General features: G+C 44.4%; 1 protein-coding gene across 5 annotated transcripts in view; it reads left to right on the forward strand.

Annotated features, from left to right (window-relative positions):
* The window catches only part of LOC110498649 (serine/threonine-protein kinase DCLK2), a 79,674-nt gene that overhangs the window by 45,543 nt on the left and 17,843 nt on the right, over positions 1 to 16,288 (forward strand). For all 5 annotated transcript variants that reach the window (XR_005037661.2, XR_016488815.1, XM_036954293.2 and 2 more), the window contains 8 exons: positions 406 to 513; positions 779 to 832; positions 2,464 to 2,558; positions 5,854 to 5,935; positions 8,612 to 8,717; positions 9,646 to 9,703; positions 13,396 to 13,515; positions 15,407 to 15,553. Coding sequence is in view for 3 of the 5 variants with exons in the window: in XM_036954293.2 (XP_036810188.2) it covers positions 406 to 513; positions 779 to 832; positions 2,464 to 2,558; positions 5,854 to 5,935; positions 8,612 to 8,717; positions 9,646 to 9,703; positions 13,396 to 13,515; positions 15,407 to 15,553 (770 nt within the window). In the remaining 2 variants the exon portion in view is untranslated. The remainder of the gene's footprint in view (positions 1 to 405; positions 514 to 778; positions 833 to 2,463; positions 2,559 to 5,853; positions 5,936 to 8,611; positions 8,718 to 9,645; positions 9,704 to 13,395; positions 13,516 to 15,406; positions 15,554 to 16,288) is intronic.

Below are 16,288 nucleotides of genomic sequence, written 5' to 3' on the forward strand. Positions count from 1 at the left end.
GTACGCACCTCTGGAGAAACGCTACTAACACAACGGCGTTGGTAGCAGCGCAGCAGGCAGCAAACACGATAGCGTAATTACCACAGCTTGTGCATTTTTCATGGAGTTATGGCGCGCACAGAGCCACAGATGACTGCACATGTGGTGTTCGTTTGGAAAAAGCAAATGTTTATTATTTTTTTTTTTGTGGAACGCTCTCTGCGTGAATTAAACATTCTTAACTTCTTGAACACTCCCTACTTAATGCTTTCTCAAAGAGAGCCAATTATATTATAGAGCTAGTTCCTAGCTGGAGCTGTTTTAAAATAGTTTGACTGGAACACTGGGGACTGTATTGAATTGTGCTAGATAGGAAATGAGGTCGGTGTCTGTGTGGTTTTAACCCTGTGTGTGTTGTCTTCACAGAATGCCGGGTGCTCAAGTCCTCATACTCTGCTCGCTCGCCTACTCCAACGAGGGCTGCTGGGAGCAAGAGCCCTGGACTCTCACGCCGTATCAAGTCCCCTGGCATAGGTATACACATGCATGCACATACACACAAACAAACACACACACAGTTATTGGGTGATGGACTGAGTAACTGATTTTCATGTGACACTAACTAGTGTAATCACCTCAAAAAGAGTTTCAGGATTTTGGCAGGCTACAGGCCATTTGGCCAATTACCAAACATTTATCTTAAGCTCAGTTAAACATTGATTATGAGGCTTTAAGTTGGACATTGAAACCTCGACCTCTAAATTGTTTTTTGCAAATCTCTCTCTCTTTCTCTCTGCAGTAAGAAGACCAATCCATTACTCCACCAGTAGCCAGTCTCCTGTTAAATCCCCAGGTAAGCCTGTTGACGTCCTGCACTGCCCACTCTATTGGCCCATTACCCAACCACAACAAACCACTCATTTTCATCTAGCTAGCTATCATTGCTAGGACCATGAGTTTTCCCCTGAGCATGAAGCCTAACCAGGAATGACTCCTGGCCTTAATCATCACCACAATATGTTAACAATAATCACGAGTCTTTCTCAGAGAGGGCACCAGTTTAACCCTTTTGAAGTTCCTGACTGCTTGGCGTCTTGGTCAGTGCATCCGTGGCCTGAGGTTGACCTTGTGGCTGACGGGGCCCTGTGAGAGGTCCAGTTAGTCTCTTTCAGTACAGTATATTGTAATGTCAGTCAGACTCCTGCTGTGTAGGGAAGTGCCATCAATTACTCTGAAGGAGCACTGCTCCACTGTGGACCTCGCTGGCCTGCCACCCTGACCCAATACTATTTAAAGATCTCTGGATATCGCTCTCTCTTTCTCCCCCTCTCTTTCTCTGGCTCTTGCTCTCTCTTTTTTTCGCTCTCTATTTTTCTCTCTCCTCTCTTTCTGGCCCAGAAACTCTATCTGGCTTCTACAGTATGCATCTAATCTGAGCACAGACTGGTGCAGGACCAGCTGATACAAACCCATGTACTAAATTAGCCTCAGTGCTTTAGTCTTCAGCTGCTTTCACTGAGCCCTTCTAATTTAATTGAATAATCACATCAGTTGTCTGGCATCACATTCCCTAGTAGGTGCTGTACTGTATTGGTGGTTCTGACTGTTGTTCGCAGGTCCAGATTGGTTGTCTCAGGGAACGGGTACAGCGTGTGGCAGTGTACCTGCCAAGAACCTAGAGTGTGTGGCAGATGAGGCCTTTCACAGAAATACACTACCATTACCAATACAGCCGACTTCTCCAAAGAAAGGCCATGCCTGGCCCTGTTGTTTGAGGAGAGGACTGGTTTTGACACAGGGAGGTTCCTGGAGGTAGGCTGCTTGAGGTACCCTTGAACCCTCAGGGTCGTAGCTTTCGTGTGGCCTAAACTGCAGACAGATTATCCAGGCAGCCTGCGGAGGCACCGGGTGTGACCCTTCGTGTTTGTCTGTTGGAGCCAAACACGACCTGCTTCCCCCCAGAGGGGACCGGACAGGAAGTTGGACTGTCACACACAGTTCTAGACACGAAACGCCACACTACACCTGAAGAAAATTTAGCACTCGGTCTTAAGGAAAGGTCATGGACTTGAATTCGTGGTGGAGAACTGTTAGTACAGAGATTTTTCAACTCAGTGAAAGTAAACCCATTCAAAGTGAACTTTGTTGTGTCACAAATGGATTTCCTGCCCTATCTTATATCACTTCCTGTGATAGAGGCATTTCCTTTAGTATTCAAAGAAATGAAGAAAAATAGAATACACAATGTAATAACAGTAATACACTTTTAACCAGCCACATCTCTCCAGAGGAAAAAGGACTTCCTCTCTCGTTTGCCCTTCCCCACATCAGCACGTCCTGTTGGGCCAGCCCTAGCCCTATCATTGTCTTACTATGGCTCTCTCTCTCTCTCTCTCTCTCTCTCTCTCTCTCTCTCTCTCTCTCTCTCTCTCTCTCTCTCTCTCTCTCGCTGTCGCTCTCCTCTTCTCTTCTCCCCCCCACCAGTCAATGGTGTCCCCAGCAGTACGATCTCCACCCCCAAGTCCACCAAATCCAATAGCTCCTCCCCCACCAGCCCCCGCAGTATACACAGCTTCAAGGTGAGTCACACACACACCGTGTCTCACACACACACCACCTATAATCTCCAGATAATGATATTATACTGTATGTTCCCGTATAGGAAGGGTGATTGTATGTTTAGACACATGCTATAAATAAACATATAGTAGCAAATTATTTAACCTCAAGTGCACTAGATCAGGAATAGTGGTTGGCCAGAACACTTGAATCTGTTGACAGTGGGGACAACAGCACTTAAACGTTCTCGAGATCATTATTACAGTTTGGCAACACCTACACCGTGTTTACTTGGCAGGTCCATAACGTTTGATAGAACTTAGTTACTCTGAAGACATCACAAAATAACGTATTGAAAAGAAAGATTGATGATGTAATCCACCCAGTTCAAAGGTGTTTCAGCTTGAGATTCCTCCTTTAGATAGCGTACTAAATAATGCATACAGTTTTCTAGTCCAGGTAACTGAAATAAGGCTTATGTGTACTTCTAGAAGTGTTGAAAGAGCTTCTCTTCCATAATAGAAAAGATTACTGAGATGACTTGGCGGATTCTGTCGCATGTGAAAGCCAAGAATGCTTGAAAAAGGAGTCTTATAATAACCCATATAACCTATTCAAACAGCCATCACAGCTCTCTCTTTTGGAAAAGGCCTCTCGTCAAATTATTCATTATTTCCAACATTGGTCATCATTTCGATCCATTAAAGTTTGTGTTTCCTCTTTCTGTGCCTGATAAGTGACAGTAGGGGAGGCCTATCCATTAAGATAGGTCCTAACACCCTGTACTGTTCTGAAGGGCAGAACACTTATTTTACGCCAAATGCATAATTAACACAGTGATATATATACCTGCTCACTTTCTTTTGAGTTTGGGTAGGCACACAACGTCCACAGAATGGAGAACTGTAAGAGCAATTCAGAAGAGACGTTTTTTTGTAGAATCGTCCTCTGTCTTTCTATTGAGCTACATACAGTCTTATGAAAGTTTGGGCACCCCTGACAATTTACATTTATAAATAATTGGGTGTTTGGATCAGCGATTTCATTTTGATCTATCAAATAACTGATGGACACAGTAATATTTCAGTAGTGAAATGAGGTTTATTAGATTAACAGAAAATGTGCAATATGCATCAAAACAAAATTAGACCTGTGCATAAATTTGGGCACCCCAATAGAAAAAATCACATCAATATTTAGTAGAGCCTCCTTTTGCTAAAATAACAGCCTCTAGACGCTTCCCATAGCCTCTAATGAGATTCTGGATGAAGGTATTGTGGACCATTCCTCCTTACAAAACATCTCCAGTTCAGTTAGGTTTGATGGTTGCCGAGCATGGACAAGCCCGCTTCAAATCATCCCACAGATTCTCAATGATATTCAGGTCTGGGGACTGGGATGGCCATTCCAGAACATTGTACTTGTTCCTCTGCATAAATGCCCGGGTAAATTTTGAGCAGTGTTTTGGGTTGTTGTCTTGTTGAAATATCCAGTCCCGGCGTAACTTCAACTTTGTGACTGATTCTTCAATATTATTCCCAAGAATCTGCTGATATTGAGTGGAATCCATGCGACCCTCAACTTGAACAAGATTCCCAGTACCGGCACTGGCCACACAGCCCCACAGCGTGATTGAACCCCCACCAAATTTTACTGTGGGTAGCAAGTGTTTTTCTTGGAACACTGTGTTCTTTTGCCGCCATGCATAACGTCCCTTGTTATGACCAGATAACTCAATCTTTGTTTCATCGGTCCACAGCACCTTATTCCAAAATGAAGCTGGCTTGTCCAAATGTGCGTTTGCATACCTCAAGCGACTCTGTTTGTGGCGTGTGTGTGCAGAAAAGGCTTCTTCCGCATCACTCTCCCATACAGCTTCTCCTTGTGCAAAGTGCTCTGAATTGTTGAACGATGCACAGTGACACCATCTGCAGTAAGATGATGTTGTAGGTCTTTGGAGGTGGTCTGTGGGCTGTTTTTGACTGTTCTCACCATCCTTTGCCTTTGCCTCTCCGATATTTTACTTGGCCTGCCACTTCTGACCTTAACAAGAACTGTGCCTGTGGTCTTCCATTTCCTCACTATGTTCCTCACAGTGGACACTGACAGCTTAAAGCTCTGCGATAGCTTTTTGTAGCCTTCCTCTAAACCATAACATTGAACAATCTTTGTTTTCAGGTCATTTGAGAGTTGTTTTGAGGCCCCCATGTTGCCACTCTTCAGAGGAGAGTCAAAGAGAACAACAACTTGCAATTGGCCACCTTAAATACCTTTTCTCATGATTGGATGCACTTGTCTATGAAGTTCAAGGCTTAATGAGCTCACCAAACCAATTGTGTGTTCCAATTAATCAGTGCTAAGTCGTTACAGGTATTCAAATCAACAGAATGACAAGGGTGCCCACATATTTGCACAGCCTATTTTTCACATCTCATTTAATTTCATACAACTTAATATTGCTACACTAAAAATCTTTGTCTGGACAATACCCCAGTACTCAGCTTTTATTAGAAAATGAATGGCATGCCACTGTGATCATTTTCTGTGACGACAGAGTAAATTATTATGCAACCTCAGAGGGGTGCCCAAACTTTTTCATACGACTGTATCTAATAATGGATTATAAAGTCGAATATCAAACATTTTCTTACCAAACTATACTGAACAAAAATATACATGCGACAATTTCAAAGATTTTACTGAGTTACAGTTCATATAAGGTAATCAGTCAATTAAAATACATTCAGAAGGCCTGCACAAGTACAGTGAAATGCTTAACTTGCTAGCCCTTCCCAATGCAGTATTCAATATCAAAATAGTAGAACAAAAAAAAACACAAGAAATAAGAGAGGGAAAAAAACTAACAGAAGAATGTAAGCCATATACAGGGTAAGTGCCAGTACCAAACTATACAATTTAATTGCGGGGGTGTTTTGTATCAGTTTCCTGTCAGAACTCTGAAGCACTATACAACACTACGGGGATCCATGGGCTAGTTATCCTGACACACTCTGTCATGGCATTATATTGGATTTCAAATGCATGCTACTTAAAGCAAAACCATTAACCCTAGATCCCAGGGCTTCGTTCTGGATCGATGTTATGAAGCGGACCAGTCCTGTTGTATTACTCTGGAGATGTAACTGGTTATTTTGATCACCCTGTTAGTATTGATGTCAAAACAGAGCTTTGGATTGGGAGTCGCGTTACCAACAATTGTGGCTGAAAGGGGAAGGATGCTGACCTCTGTTTTCTTCTTCTTCTGTCCTTCCCTCCTCTATTCATCTCTTACTTTCTTTCTCTCCTCCTTTCCAGATTCCGCCACATCACACGTCTGCCACCAATGTTAACGGGTCTTCACACAGTCTGGAGCTGGCCTATAACATGAGTCCTGAGGGTAGGTGTCCCCTTCTCCTCTCAACCTCTCCTTTCTCTTCTTCTGTTCTCCTAGCCTCATTTCTCCTCTTCTTCTGTTCTCCTAGCCTCCTTTCTCCTCCCCTCCCTTCTCTTCTTCCACTCCCCTCTCCACTCCTCCCTTCTCTTCTTCTGTTCTCCTAGCCTCCTTTCTCCTCTTCTTCTGTTCTCCTAGCCTCCTTTCTCCTCCCCCCTTCTCTTCTTCCACTCCCCTCTCCACTCCTCCCTTCTCTTCTTCTGTTCTCCTAGCCTCCTTTCTCCTCTTCTTCTGTTCTCCTAGCCTCCTTTCTCCTCCCCTCCCTTCTCTTCTTCCACTCCCCTCTCCACTCCTCCCTTCTCTTCTTCTGTTCTCCTAGCCTCCTTTCTCCTCTTCTTCTGTTCTCCTAGCCTCCTTTCTCCTCCCCTCCCTTCTCTTCTTCCACTCCCCTCCCCTCTCCACTCCTCCCTTCTCTTCTTCTGTTCTCCTAGCCTCCTTTCTCCTCTTCTTCTGTTCTCCTAGCCTCCTTTCTCCTCCCCCCTTCTCTTCTTCCACTCCCCTCCCCTCTCCACTCCTCCCTTCTCTTCTTCTGTTCTCCTAGCCTCCTTTCTCCTCTTCTTCTGTTCTCCTAGCCTCCTTTCTCCTCCCCCCTTCTCTTCTTCCACTCCCCTCCCCTCTCCACTCCTCCCTTCTCTTCTTCTGTTCTCCTAGCCTCCTTTCTCCTCTTCTTCTGTTCTCCTAGCCTCCTTTCTCCTCCCCCCTTCTCTTCTTCCACTCCCCTCTCCACTCCTCCCTTCTCTTCTTCTGTTCTCCTAGCCTCCTTTCTCCTCTTCTTCTGTTCTCCTAGCCTCCTTTCTCCTCCCCCCTTCTCCTCTTCCACTCCCCTCCCCTCTCCACTCCTCCCTTCTCTTCTTCTGTTCTCCTAGCCTCCTTTCTCCCCCCCCCTTCTCTTCTTCCACTCCCCTCCCCTCTCCACTCCTCCCTTCTCTTCTGTTCTCCTAGCCTCCTTTCTCCTCCCCCCTTCTCTTCTTCCACTCCCCTCTCCATTCCTCCCTTCTCTTCTTCTGTTCTCATAGCCTCCTTTCTCCTCTTCTTCTGTTCTCCTAGCCTCCTTTCTCCTCCCCCTTCTCTTCTTCCACTCCCCTCCCCTCTCCACTCCTCCCTTCTCTTCTTCTGTTCTCATAGCCTCCTTTCTCCTCCCCTCCCTTCTCTTCTTCCACTCCCCTCTCCACTCCTCCCTTCTCTTCTGTTCTCCTAGCCTCCTTTCTCCTCCCCTCCCTTCTCTTCTTCCACTCCCCTCTCCACTCCTCCCTTCTCTTCTTCTGTTCTCCTAGCCTCCTTTCTCCTCTTCTTCTGTTCTCCTAGCCTCCTTTTTCCTCCCCTCCCTTCTCTTCTTCCACTCCCCTCCCCTCTCCACTCCTCCCTTCTCTTCTGTTCTCCTAGCCTCCTTTCTCCTCCCCTCACTTCTCTTCTTCCACCCCCCTCTCCACTCCTCCCTTCTCTTCTTCTGTTCTCCTGTTCTCCTCTCCTCTCTTTACCCTGTGTCATCCTGTATCCTGTCTCTGTGCCAACTCTCACAGCTCCTGCCTGCACTCACTCACCCCTAAACACGTGGCCCAATGCATCCACAATCCCCCCCTAGGGCCTCAATGCAGGTTCAGGTTGTTATATTAGAATTGCTTACTCAGCGACACGTGCCGCATCACGGCAGCACTCACAACAGAGGGACAGAGAAGTGTGATGCGGAGAACAAATAAAAAAATCTGTGTGCTTCTGCGTGAGACAGCCAGGCGGTATCAACACGTCCTTGGGCTGTGTGTCTGCATAATATTGTTGGCTCCTCTTTAGGAGAGGCCAGACATTAGTTCTAGGGTAGGAGCTAGGCTGCCTGGGTTAATGGGCAATTAATGACTTTATACTTTGATTCGATTAAAACGCGTTGATCCTTTATTTCAGCCGCTTTGTCTTAACATAAGTTGTGGAAACTCTGAAGAGATATTAATTTCACTGCAATGCAAGTTTTGCCAGAGTAAGTACTTGTAGGTATTGTACGTCATTCTACACTGAGTGTCTAAAACATTATGAACACCTGCAACATCTTTCCATGACAGACTGACCAGGTGAATCCAGGTGAAAGCTATGACCCCTTATTGATGCCACTTGTTAAATCCACTTCAATCAGTGTAGATGAAGGGGAGGAGACGTGTTAAAGAAGGATTTTTAAGCATTGAGACAATTGATACATGGATTGTGTATGTGTGCCATTCAGAGGGTGAATGGGCAAGACACAAGATTGAAGTGCCTTTGAACGGGGTATGGTAGTAGGTGCCAGGCACACCGGTTTGTTTCAAGAACTGCAACGCTGCTGGGTTTTTCACACTCAGCAGTTTCCTGTGTGTATTAAGAATGGTCCACCACCCAAAGGACATCCAGCCAACTTGACATAACTGTGGGAAGCATTGGAGTCAACATGGGCCAGCATCCCTGTTGAACTCTTTCGACACCTTGTAGAGTCCATGCCCCAACTAATTGAGGCTGTTCTGAGGGCAAAAGGTGGGGGTGCAACTCAAATATTAGAAAGGTGTTCCTAATGTTTTGTTCAGTCTGTATATATGTGGGCAACAGGAAGTAACTGAAAGAGCATTCTGATGTGCCCCGTTGTAACACGTCTCTCCTCATCAGTTAACGGCAACAGCTGTAGCTCTATCACAACCGTCCTGGATAAGTACAAGGTCGGCAAGGTCATAGGAGACGGAAACTTTGCCGTGGTGAAAGACTGCGTAGAACGGTATGTAAATTTAGAATATTACATTTCTTTACATCTCATTGATGGATTTAAAACCTTATTTTAATTTTAACTTCTCGCTTGACCGGAAGTTTCATAGCATACCAATTGTACTTTCCTATTTGTAATGAATGTTCACTAGGCTGTTGGACTTAAAAAGCCCTATTTATGAATGACCACGTTGATCAGTAGCTTTCAATGTGACTTAATAAGCGCCACGTCACATGTCATAACTGCTTCTACGGCTTAATGACAGCAGGCATTTATAGAATTTAAGTAAGCATTTACTGTTTGTGTATGTGCGTGTGTCTGGGGTTCAGCCCATGAAATCCACTTCATTACCGTTTCCCCTCTGACTCAGCAGTTTGTCTTTAATATACAGAGAGAAGACTCCTTCCTCTAATCAGAAGGGCTAGACGCTCCAATACACCGTCACGCACTGTCTGATGTCAGCCTATGACTGTGTATGGGGATGCAACACTGTTCAGTCTACTGTTGGATAGATGGATAGTTTGTGATGAAACACACAAAAAAGTGCCTTTAGTTAAAAAATGTTATGGTTTGGCAGATGGTTGCACATGATTTGGGTTGGTTTGAAGGATTTACAGTAAACACAATATACCATGATTTGGGTTGGTTTGAAGGATTTACAGTAAACACAATATACCATGATTTGGGTTGGTTTGAAGGATTTACAGTAAACACAATATACCATGATTTGGGTTGGTTTGAAGGATTTACAGTAAACACAATATACCATGATTTGGGTTGGTTTGAAGGATTTACAGTAAACACAATATACCATGATTTGGGTTGGTTTGAAGGATTTACAGTAAACACAATATACCATGATTTGGGTTGGTTTGAAGGATTTACAGTAAACACAATATACCATGATTTGAAGGACTAGTGTTGCTGTATGTCTTTATAGGTCCACTGGGAAGGAGTATGCACTGAAGATCATTGACAAGGCCAAGTGCAGTGGAAAGGTAAGAGAGCAAGAGAGAGAGAGAGAACATGTTGTTGCCACTGTATTTCTTTGACTGTGTCACCCAATAGCAGCTGAGCTCAGCAACCCAGGTTGTAACGTGGTGAATGAATGTAAGTGTTGCTGACATGTATCAACAGAGAGACTGTTCTCTCAGACAGTGTTGCTGACAGTACCAGTACCATGTATCAACAGAGACTGTTCTCTCAGACAGTGTTGCTGACAGTACCAGTACCATGTATCAACAGAGAGACTGTTCTCTCAGACAATGTTGCTGACAGTCCCAGTACCATGTATCAACAGAGACTGTTCTCTCAGACAGTGTTGCTGACAGTACCAGTACCATGTATCAACAGAGAGACTGTTCTCTCAGACAGTGTTGCTGACAGTCCCAGTACCATGTATCAACAGAGAGACTGTTCTCTCAGACAGTGTTGCTGACAGTCCCAGTACCATGTATCAACAGAGACTGTTCTCTCAGACAGTGTTGCTGACAGTCCCAGTACCATGTATCAACAGAGAGACTGTTCTCTCAGACAGTGTTGCTGACAGTACCAGTACCATGTATCAACAGAGAGACTGTTCTCTCAGACAGTGTTGCTGACAGTCCCAGTACCATGTATCAACAGAGACTGTTCTCTCAGACAGTGTTGCTGACAGTACCAGTACCATGTATCAACAGAGAGACTGTTCTCTCAGACAGTGTTGCTGACAGTACCAGTACCATGTATCAACAGAGACTGTTCTCTCAGACAGTGTTGCTGACAGTCCCAGTACCATGTATCAACAGAGAGACTGTTCTCTCAGACAGTGTTGCTGACAGTACCAGTACCATGTATCAACAGAGACTGTTCTCTCAGACAGTGTTGCTGACAGTCCCAGTACCATGTATCAACAGAGACTGTTCTCTCAGACAGTGTTGCTGACAGTACCAGTACCATGTATCAACAGAGACTGTTCTCTCAGACAGTGTTGCTGACAGTACCAGTACCATGTATCAACAGAGAGACTGTTCTCTCAGACAGTGTTGCTGACAGTCCCAGTACCATGTATCAACAGAGACTGTTCTCTCAGACAGTGTTGCTGACAGTACCAGTACCATGTATCAACAGAGACTGTTCTCTCAGACAGTGTTGCTGACAGTACCAGTACCATGTATCAACAGAGAGACTGTTCTCTCAGACAGTGTTGCTGACAGTCCCAGTACCATGTATCAACAGAGAGACTGTTCTCTCAGACAGTGTTGCTGACAGTCCCAGTACCATGTATCAACAGAGACTGTTCTCTCAGACAGTGTTGCTGACAGTCCCAGTACCATGTATCAACAGAGAGACTGTTCTCTCAGACAGTGTTGCTGACAGTACCAGTACCATGTATCAACAGAGAGACTGTTCTCTCAGACAGTGTTGCTGACAGTCCCAGTACCATGTATCAACAGAGAGACTGTTCTCTCAGACAGTGTTGCTGACAGTACCAGTACCATGTATCAACAGAGAGACTGTTCTCTCAGACAGTGTTGCTGACAGTCCCAGTACCATGTATCAACAAAGACTGTTCTCTCAGACAGTGTTGCTGACAGTCCCAGTACCATGTATCAACAGAGACTGTTCTCTCAGACAGTGTTGCTGACAGTACCAGTACCATGTATCAACAGAGAGACTGTTCTCTCAGACAGTGTTGCTGACAGTACCAGTACCATGTATCAACAGAGAGACTGTTCTCTCAGACAGTGTTGCTGACAGTACCAGTACCATGTATCAACAGAGACTGTTCTCTCAGACAGTGTTGCTGACAGTACCAGTACCATGTATCAACAGAGAGACTGTTCTCTCAGACAGTGTTGCTGACAGTACCAGTACCATGTATCAACAGAGAGACTGTTCTCTCAGACAGTGTTGCTGACAGTACCAGTACCATGTATCAACAGAGACTGTTCTCTCAGACAGTGTTGCTGACAGTACCAGTACCATGTATCAACAGAGAGACTGTTCTCTCAGACAGTGTTGCTGACGGAGTCATAGTACCATGTATCAACAGAGAGACTGTTCTCTCAGACAGTGTTGCTGACAGTACCAGTACCATGTATCAACAGAGACTGTTCTCTCAGACAGTGTTGCTGACAGTCCCAGTACCATGTATCAACAGAGACTGTTCTCTCAGACAGTGTTGCTGACAGTACCAGTACCATGTATCAACAGAGAGACTGTTCTCTGACAGTGTTGCTGACAGTCCCAGTACCATGTATCAACAGAGACTGTTCTCTCAGACAGTGTTGCTGACAGTACCAGTACCATGTATCAACAGAGAGACTGTTCTCTCAGACAGTGTTGCTGACAGTCCCAGTACCATGTATCAACAAAGACTGTTCTCTCAGACAGTGTTGCTGACAGTTCCAGTACCATGTATCAACAGAGACTGTTCTCTCAGACAGTGTTGCTGACAGTACCAGTACCATGTATCAACAGAGAGACTGTTCTCTCAGACAATGTTGCTGACAGTCCCAGTACCATGTATCAACAGAGACTGTTCTCTCAGACAGTGTTGCTGACAGTACCAGTACCATGTATCAACAGAGACTGTTCTCTCAGACAGTGTTTCTGACAGTCCCAGTACCATGTATCAACAGAGAGACTGTTCTCTCAGACAGTGTTGCTGACAGTCCCAGTACCATGTATCAACAGAGAGACTGTTCTCTCAGACAGTGTTGCTGACAGTCCCAGTACCATGTATCAACAGAGAGACTGTTCTCTCAGACAGTGTTGCTGACAGTCCCAGTACCATGTATCAACAGAGACTGTTCTCTCAGACAGTGTTGCTGACAGTACCAGTACCATGTATCAACAGAGAGACTGTTCTCTCAGACAGTGTTGCTGACAGTACCAGTACCATGTATCAACAGAGAGACTGTTCTCTCAGACAGTGTTGCTGACAGTACCAGTACCATGTATCAACAGAGACTGTTCTCTCAGACAGTGTTGCTAACAGTCCCAGTACCATGTATCAACAGAGAGACTGTTCTCTCAGACAGTGTTGCTGACAGTACCAGTGCCATGTATCAACAGAGACTGTTCTCTCAGACAGTGTTGCTGACAGTCCCAGTACCATGTATCAACAGAGACTGTTCTCTCAGACAGTGTTGCTGACAGTCCCAGTACCATGTATCAACAGAGACTGTTCTCTCAGACAGTGTTGCTGACAGTACCAGTACCATGTATCAACAGAGAGACTGTTCTCTCAGACAGTGTTGCTGACAGTACCAGTACCATGTATCAACAGAGACTGTTCTCTCAGACAGTGTTGCTGACAGTACCAGTACCATGTATCAACAGAGAGACTGTTCTCTCAGACAGTGTTGCTGACAGTACCAGTACCATGTATCAACAGAGACTGTTCTCTCAGACAGTGTTGCTAACAGTCCCAGTACCATGTATCAACAGAGACTGTTCTCTCAGACAGTGTTGCTGACGGAGTCCCAGTACCATATTAACAGGATCAAAGACCAACACGATTAACAACACAATTAACACAATTAATGTCTGTCCGCCTATAGGGTTAATAATGCAGGGTGGAATACCTAACCACTGTCCACTCACTGTGTGTGCTCACGTGTGTGCGTGTGTGTGCTCACGTGCGTGTGTGTGCTCGTGTGTGTGTTTGCATGTGTTTTGTGTGTTTGCATGTGTGTGTGTGCAGGAGCACCTGATAGAGAATGAAGTGGCAGTGCTGAGGAGAGTCAAACACCCCAACATTATCCAGCTGATAGACGAGGTGGACACACCCACTGAACTTTACCTGGTCATGGAGCTGGTCAAGGTACGTTCAACCACTACTGACCTCTACAGTATCTATTCAACCACTACACTGACCTCTACAGTATCTATTCAACCACTACTGACCTCTACAGTATCTATTCAACCACTACTGACCTCTACAGTATCTATTCAACCACTACTGACCTCTACAGTATCTATTCAACCACTACTGACCTCTACAGTATCTATTCAACCACTACTGACCTCTACAGTATCTAGTCAACCACTACTGACCTCTACAGTATCTATTCAACCACTACTGACCTCTACAGTATCTAGTCAACCACTACTGACCTCTACAGTATCTAGTCAACCACTAATGACCTCTACAGTATCTAGTCAACCACTAATGACCTCTACAGTATCTAGTCAACCACTACTGACCTCTACAGTATCTAGTCAACCACTACTGACCTCTACAGTATCTAGTCAACCACTAATGACCTCTACAGTATCTAGTCAACCACTACTGACCTCTACAGTATCTATTCAACCACTACTGACCTCTACAGTATCTATTCAACCACTACTGACCTCTACAGTATCTAGTCAACCACTACTGACCTATACAGTATCTATTCAACCACTACTGACCTCTACAGTATCTAGTCAACCACTACTGACCTCTACAGTATCTAGTCAACCACTACTGACCTCTACAGCATCTATTCAACCACTACTGACCTCTACAGTATCTAGTCAACCACTACTGACCTCTACAGTATCTAGTCAACCACTACTGACCTCTACAGTATCTAGTCAACCACTACTGACCTCTACAGTATCTAGTCTACCACTACTGACCTCTACAGTATTTATTCAACCACTACTGACCTCTACAGTATCTATTCAACCACTACTGACCTCTACAGTATCTAGTCAACCACTACTGACCTCTACAGTATCTAGTCAACCACTAATGACCTCTACAGTATCTAGTCAACCACTACTGTCCTCTACAGTATCTAGTCAACCACTACTGACCTGTGTAGTATCTAGTTACCCACTACTGACCTGTGCAGTATCTAGTCAACCACTAATGACCTCTACAGTATCTAGTCAACCACTACTGTCCTCTACAGTATCTATTCAACCACTACTGATCTCTACAGTATCTAGTTAACCACTACAGTATCTAGTCAACCACTACTGACCTCTACAGTATCTAGTCTACCACTACTGACCTCTACAGTATCTAGTCAACCACCAATGACCTCTACAGAATCTAGTCAACCACCAATGACCTCTACAGTATCTATTCAACCACTACTGACCTCTACAGTTTCTAGTTAACCACTACAGTATCTAGTCAACCACTACCGACCTCTACAGTATCTAGTTAACCACTACAGTATCTAGTTAACCACTACAGTATCTAGTCAACCACTACCGACCTCTACAGTATCTAGTTAACCACTACAGTATCTAGTCAACCACTACTGACCTCTACAGTATCTAGTCAACCACTACTGACCTCTACAGTATCTAGTCAACCACTACTGACCTCTACAGTATCTAGTCTACCACTACTGACCTCTACAGTATCTAGTCAACCACTACTGACCTCTACAGTATCTAGTCAACCACTACTGACCTCTACAGTATCTAGTCAACCACTACTGACCTCTACAGTATCTAGTCTACCACTACTGACCTCTACAGTATCTAGTCAACCACCAATGACCTCTACAGTATCTAGTCAACCACCAATGACCTCTACAGAATCTAGTCAACCACTACTGACCTCTACAGTATCTCGTCAACCACTACTGACCACTACAGCAGTATTCTGCACTTCATCAGTGCATGCAACATTAATATTTTAGGTACTTTATCATTTAGGGAAGTTCTTAATTCAACATGAATGTGTCTAATGCGTCCATTTCCTGAAGGGTGGCGACCTGTTTGATGCCATCACGTCCTCCACTAAGTACACAGAGAGAGATGCCAGTGTCATGGTGTTTAACCTGGCTGGTGCCCTGAAGTACCTCCACAGCATGAACATAGTACACAGAGACATCAAGCCTGAGAACCTGCTGGTGAGTAGTGAGGGACCACACTGAAGACTGGGGTAGCCAGCTACACTGTACACTGTAAGATCATATGTTGTTGAATTGACATACAGTAGTTATGTCAGAATTGTTGTGACACAGTTCCACGAGAGTGGCCGAGACATACACTACCGTTCAAAGGTTTGGGGTCACGTAGAAATGTCCTTGTTTTTGAAAGAAAAGCTATTTTCTTTGTCCATTAAATGACATCAAATTGATCAGGAATACAGTGTTAATGTTAATGTTGTAAATGACTATTGTAGCTGGAAATGGCAGATTTTTTATGGAATATCTACATGGGCGTACGGAGGCCCATTATCAGCAACCATCACTCCTGTGTTTGCTAATCCAAGTTTATCATTTTAAAAGGCTATTCATTATAAAACCCTTTTGTAATTATGTTAGCACAGCTGAAAACTGTTATTCTGATTAAAGAAGCAATAAAACTCGCCTCCTGTAGACTAGTTGGGTATCTGGAGCATCAGCATTTGTGGGTTCGAATACAGGCTCAAAATGGCCAGAAACAAAGAACTTTCTTCTGAAACTTGTCAGTGTATTCTTGTTCTGAGAAATGAAGGCTATTCCATGCAAGAAATTGCCAAGAAACTGAAGATCTCGTACAATGCTGTGTACTATGGATATGAGATTTTAGATTTTCATATGGCATGCTAAAGTATTTGCATATGAAATGCACAATGCCTTTTGAATTGAGGTGACATGAGT

This window comes from Oncorhynchus mykiss, chromosome 19, assembly GCF_057628025.1.
Source record: "Oncorhynchus mykiss isolate SJ-2025 chromosome 19, ASM5762802v1, whole genome shotgun sequence".
In the NCBI taxonomy this organism is placed as follows: Eukaryota; Metazoa; Chordata; class Actinopteri; order Salmoniformes; family Salmonidae; genus Oncorhynchus; species Oncorhynchus mykiss.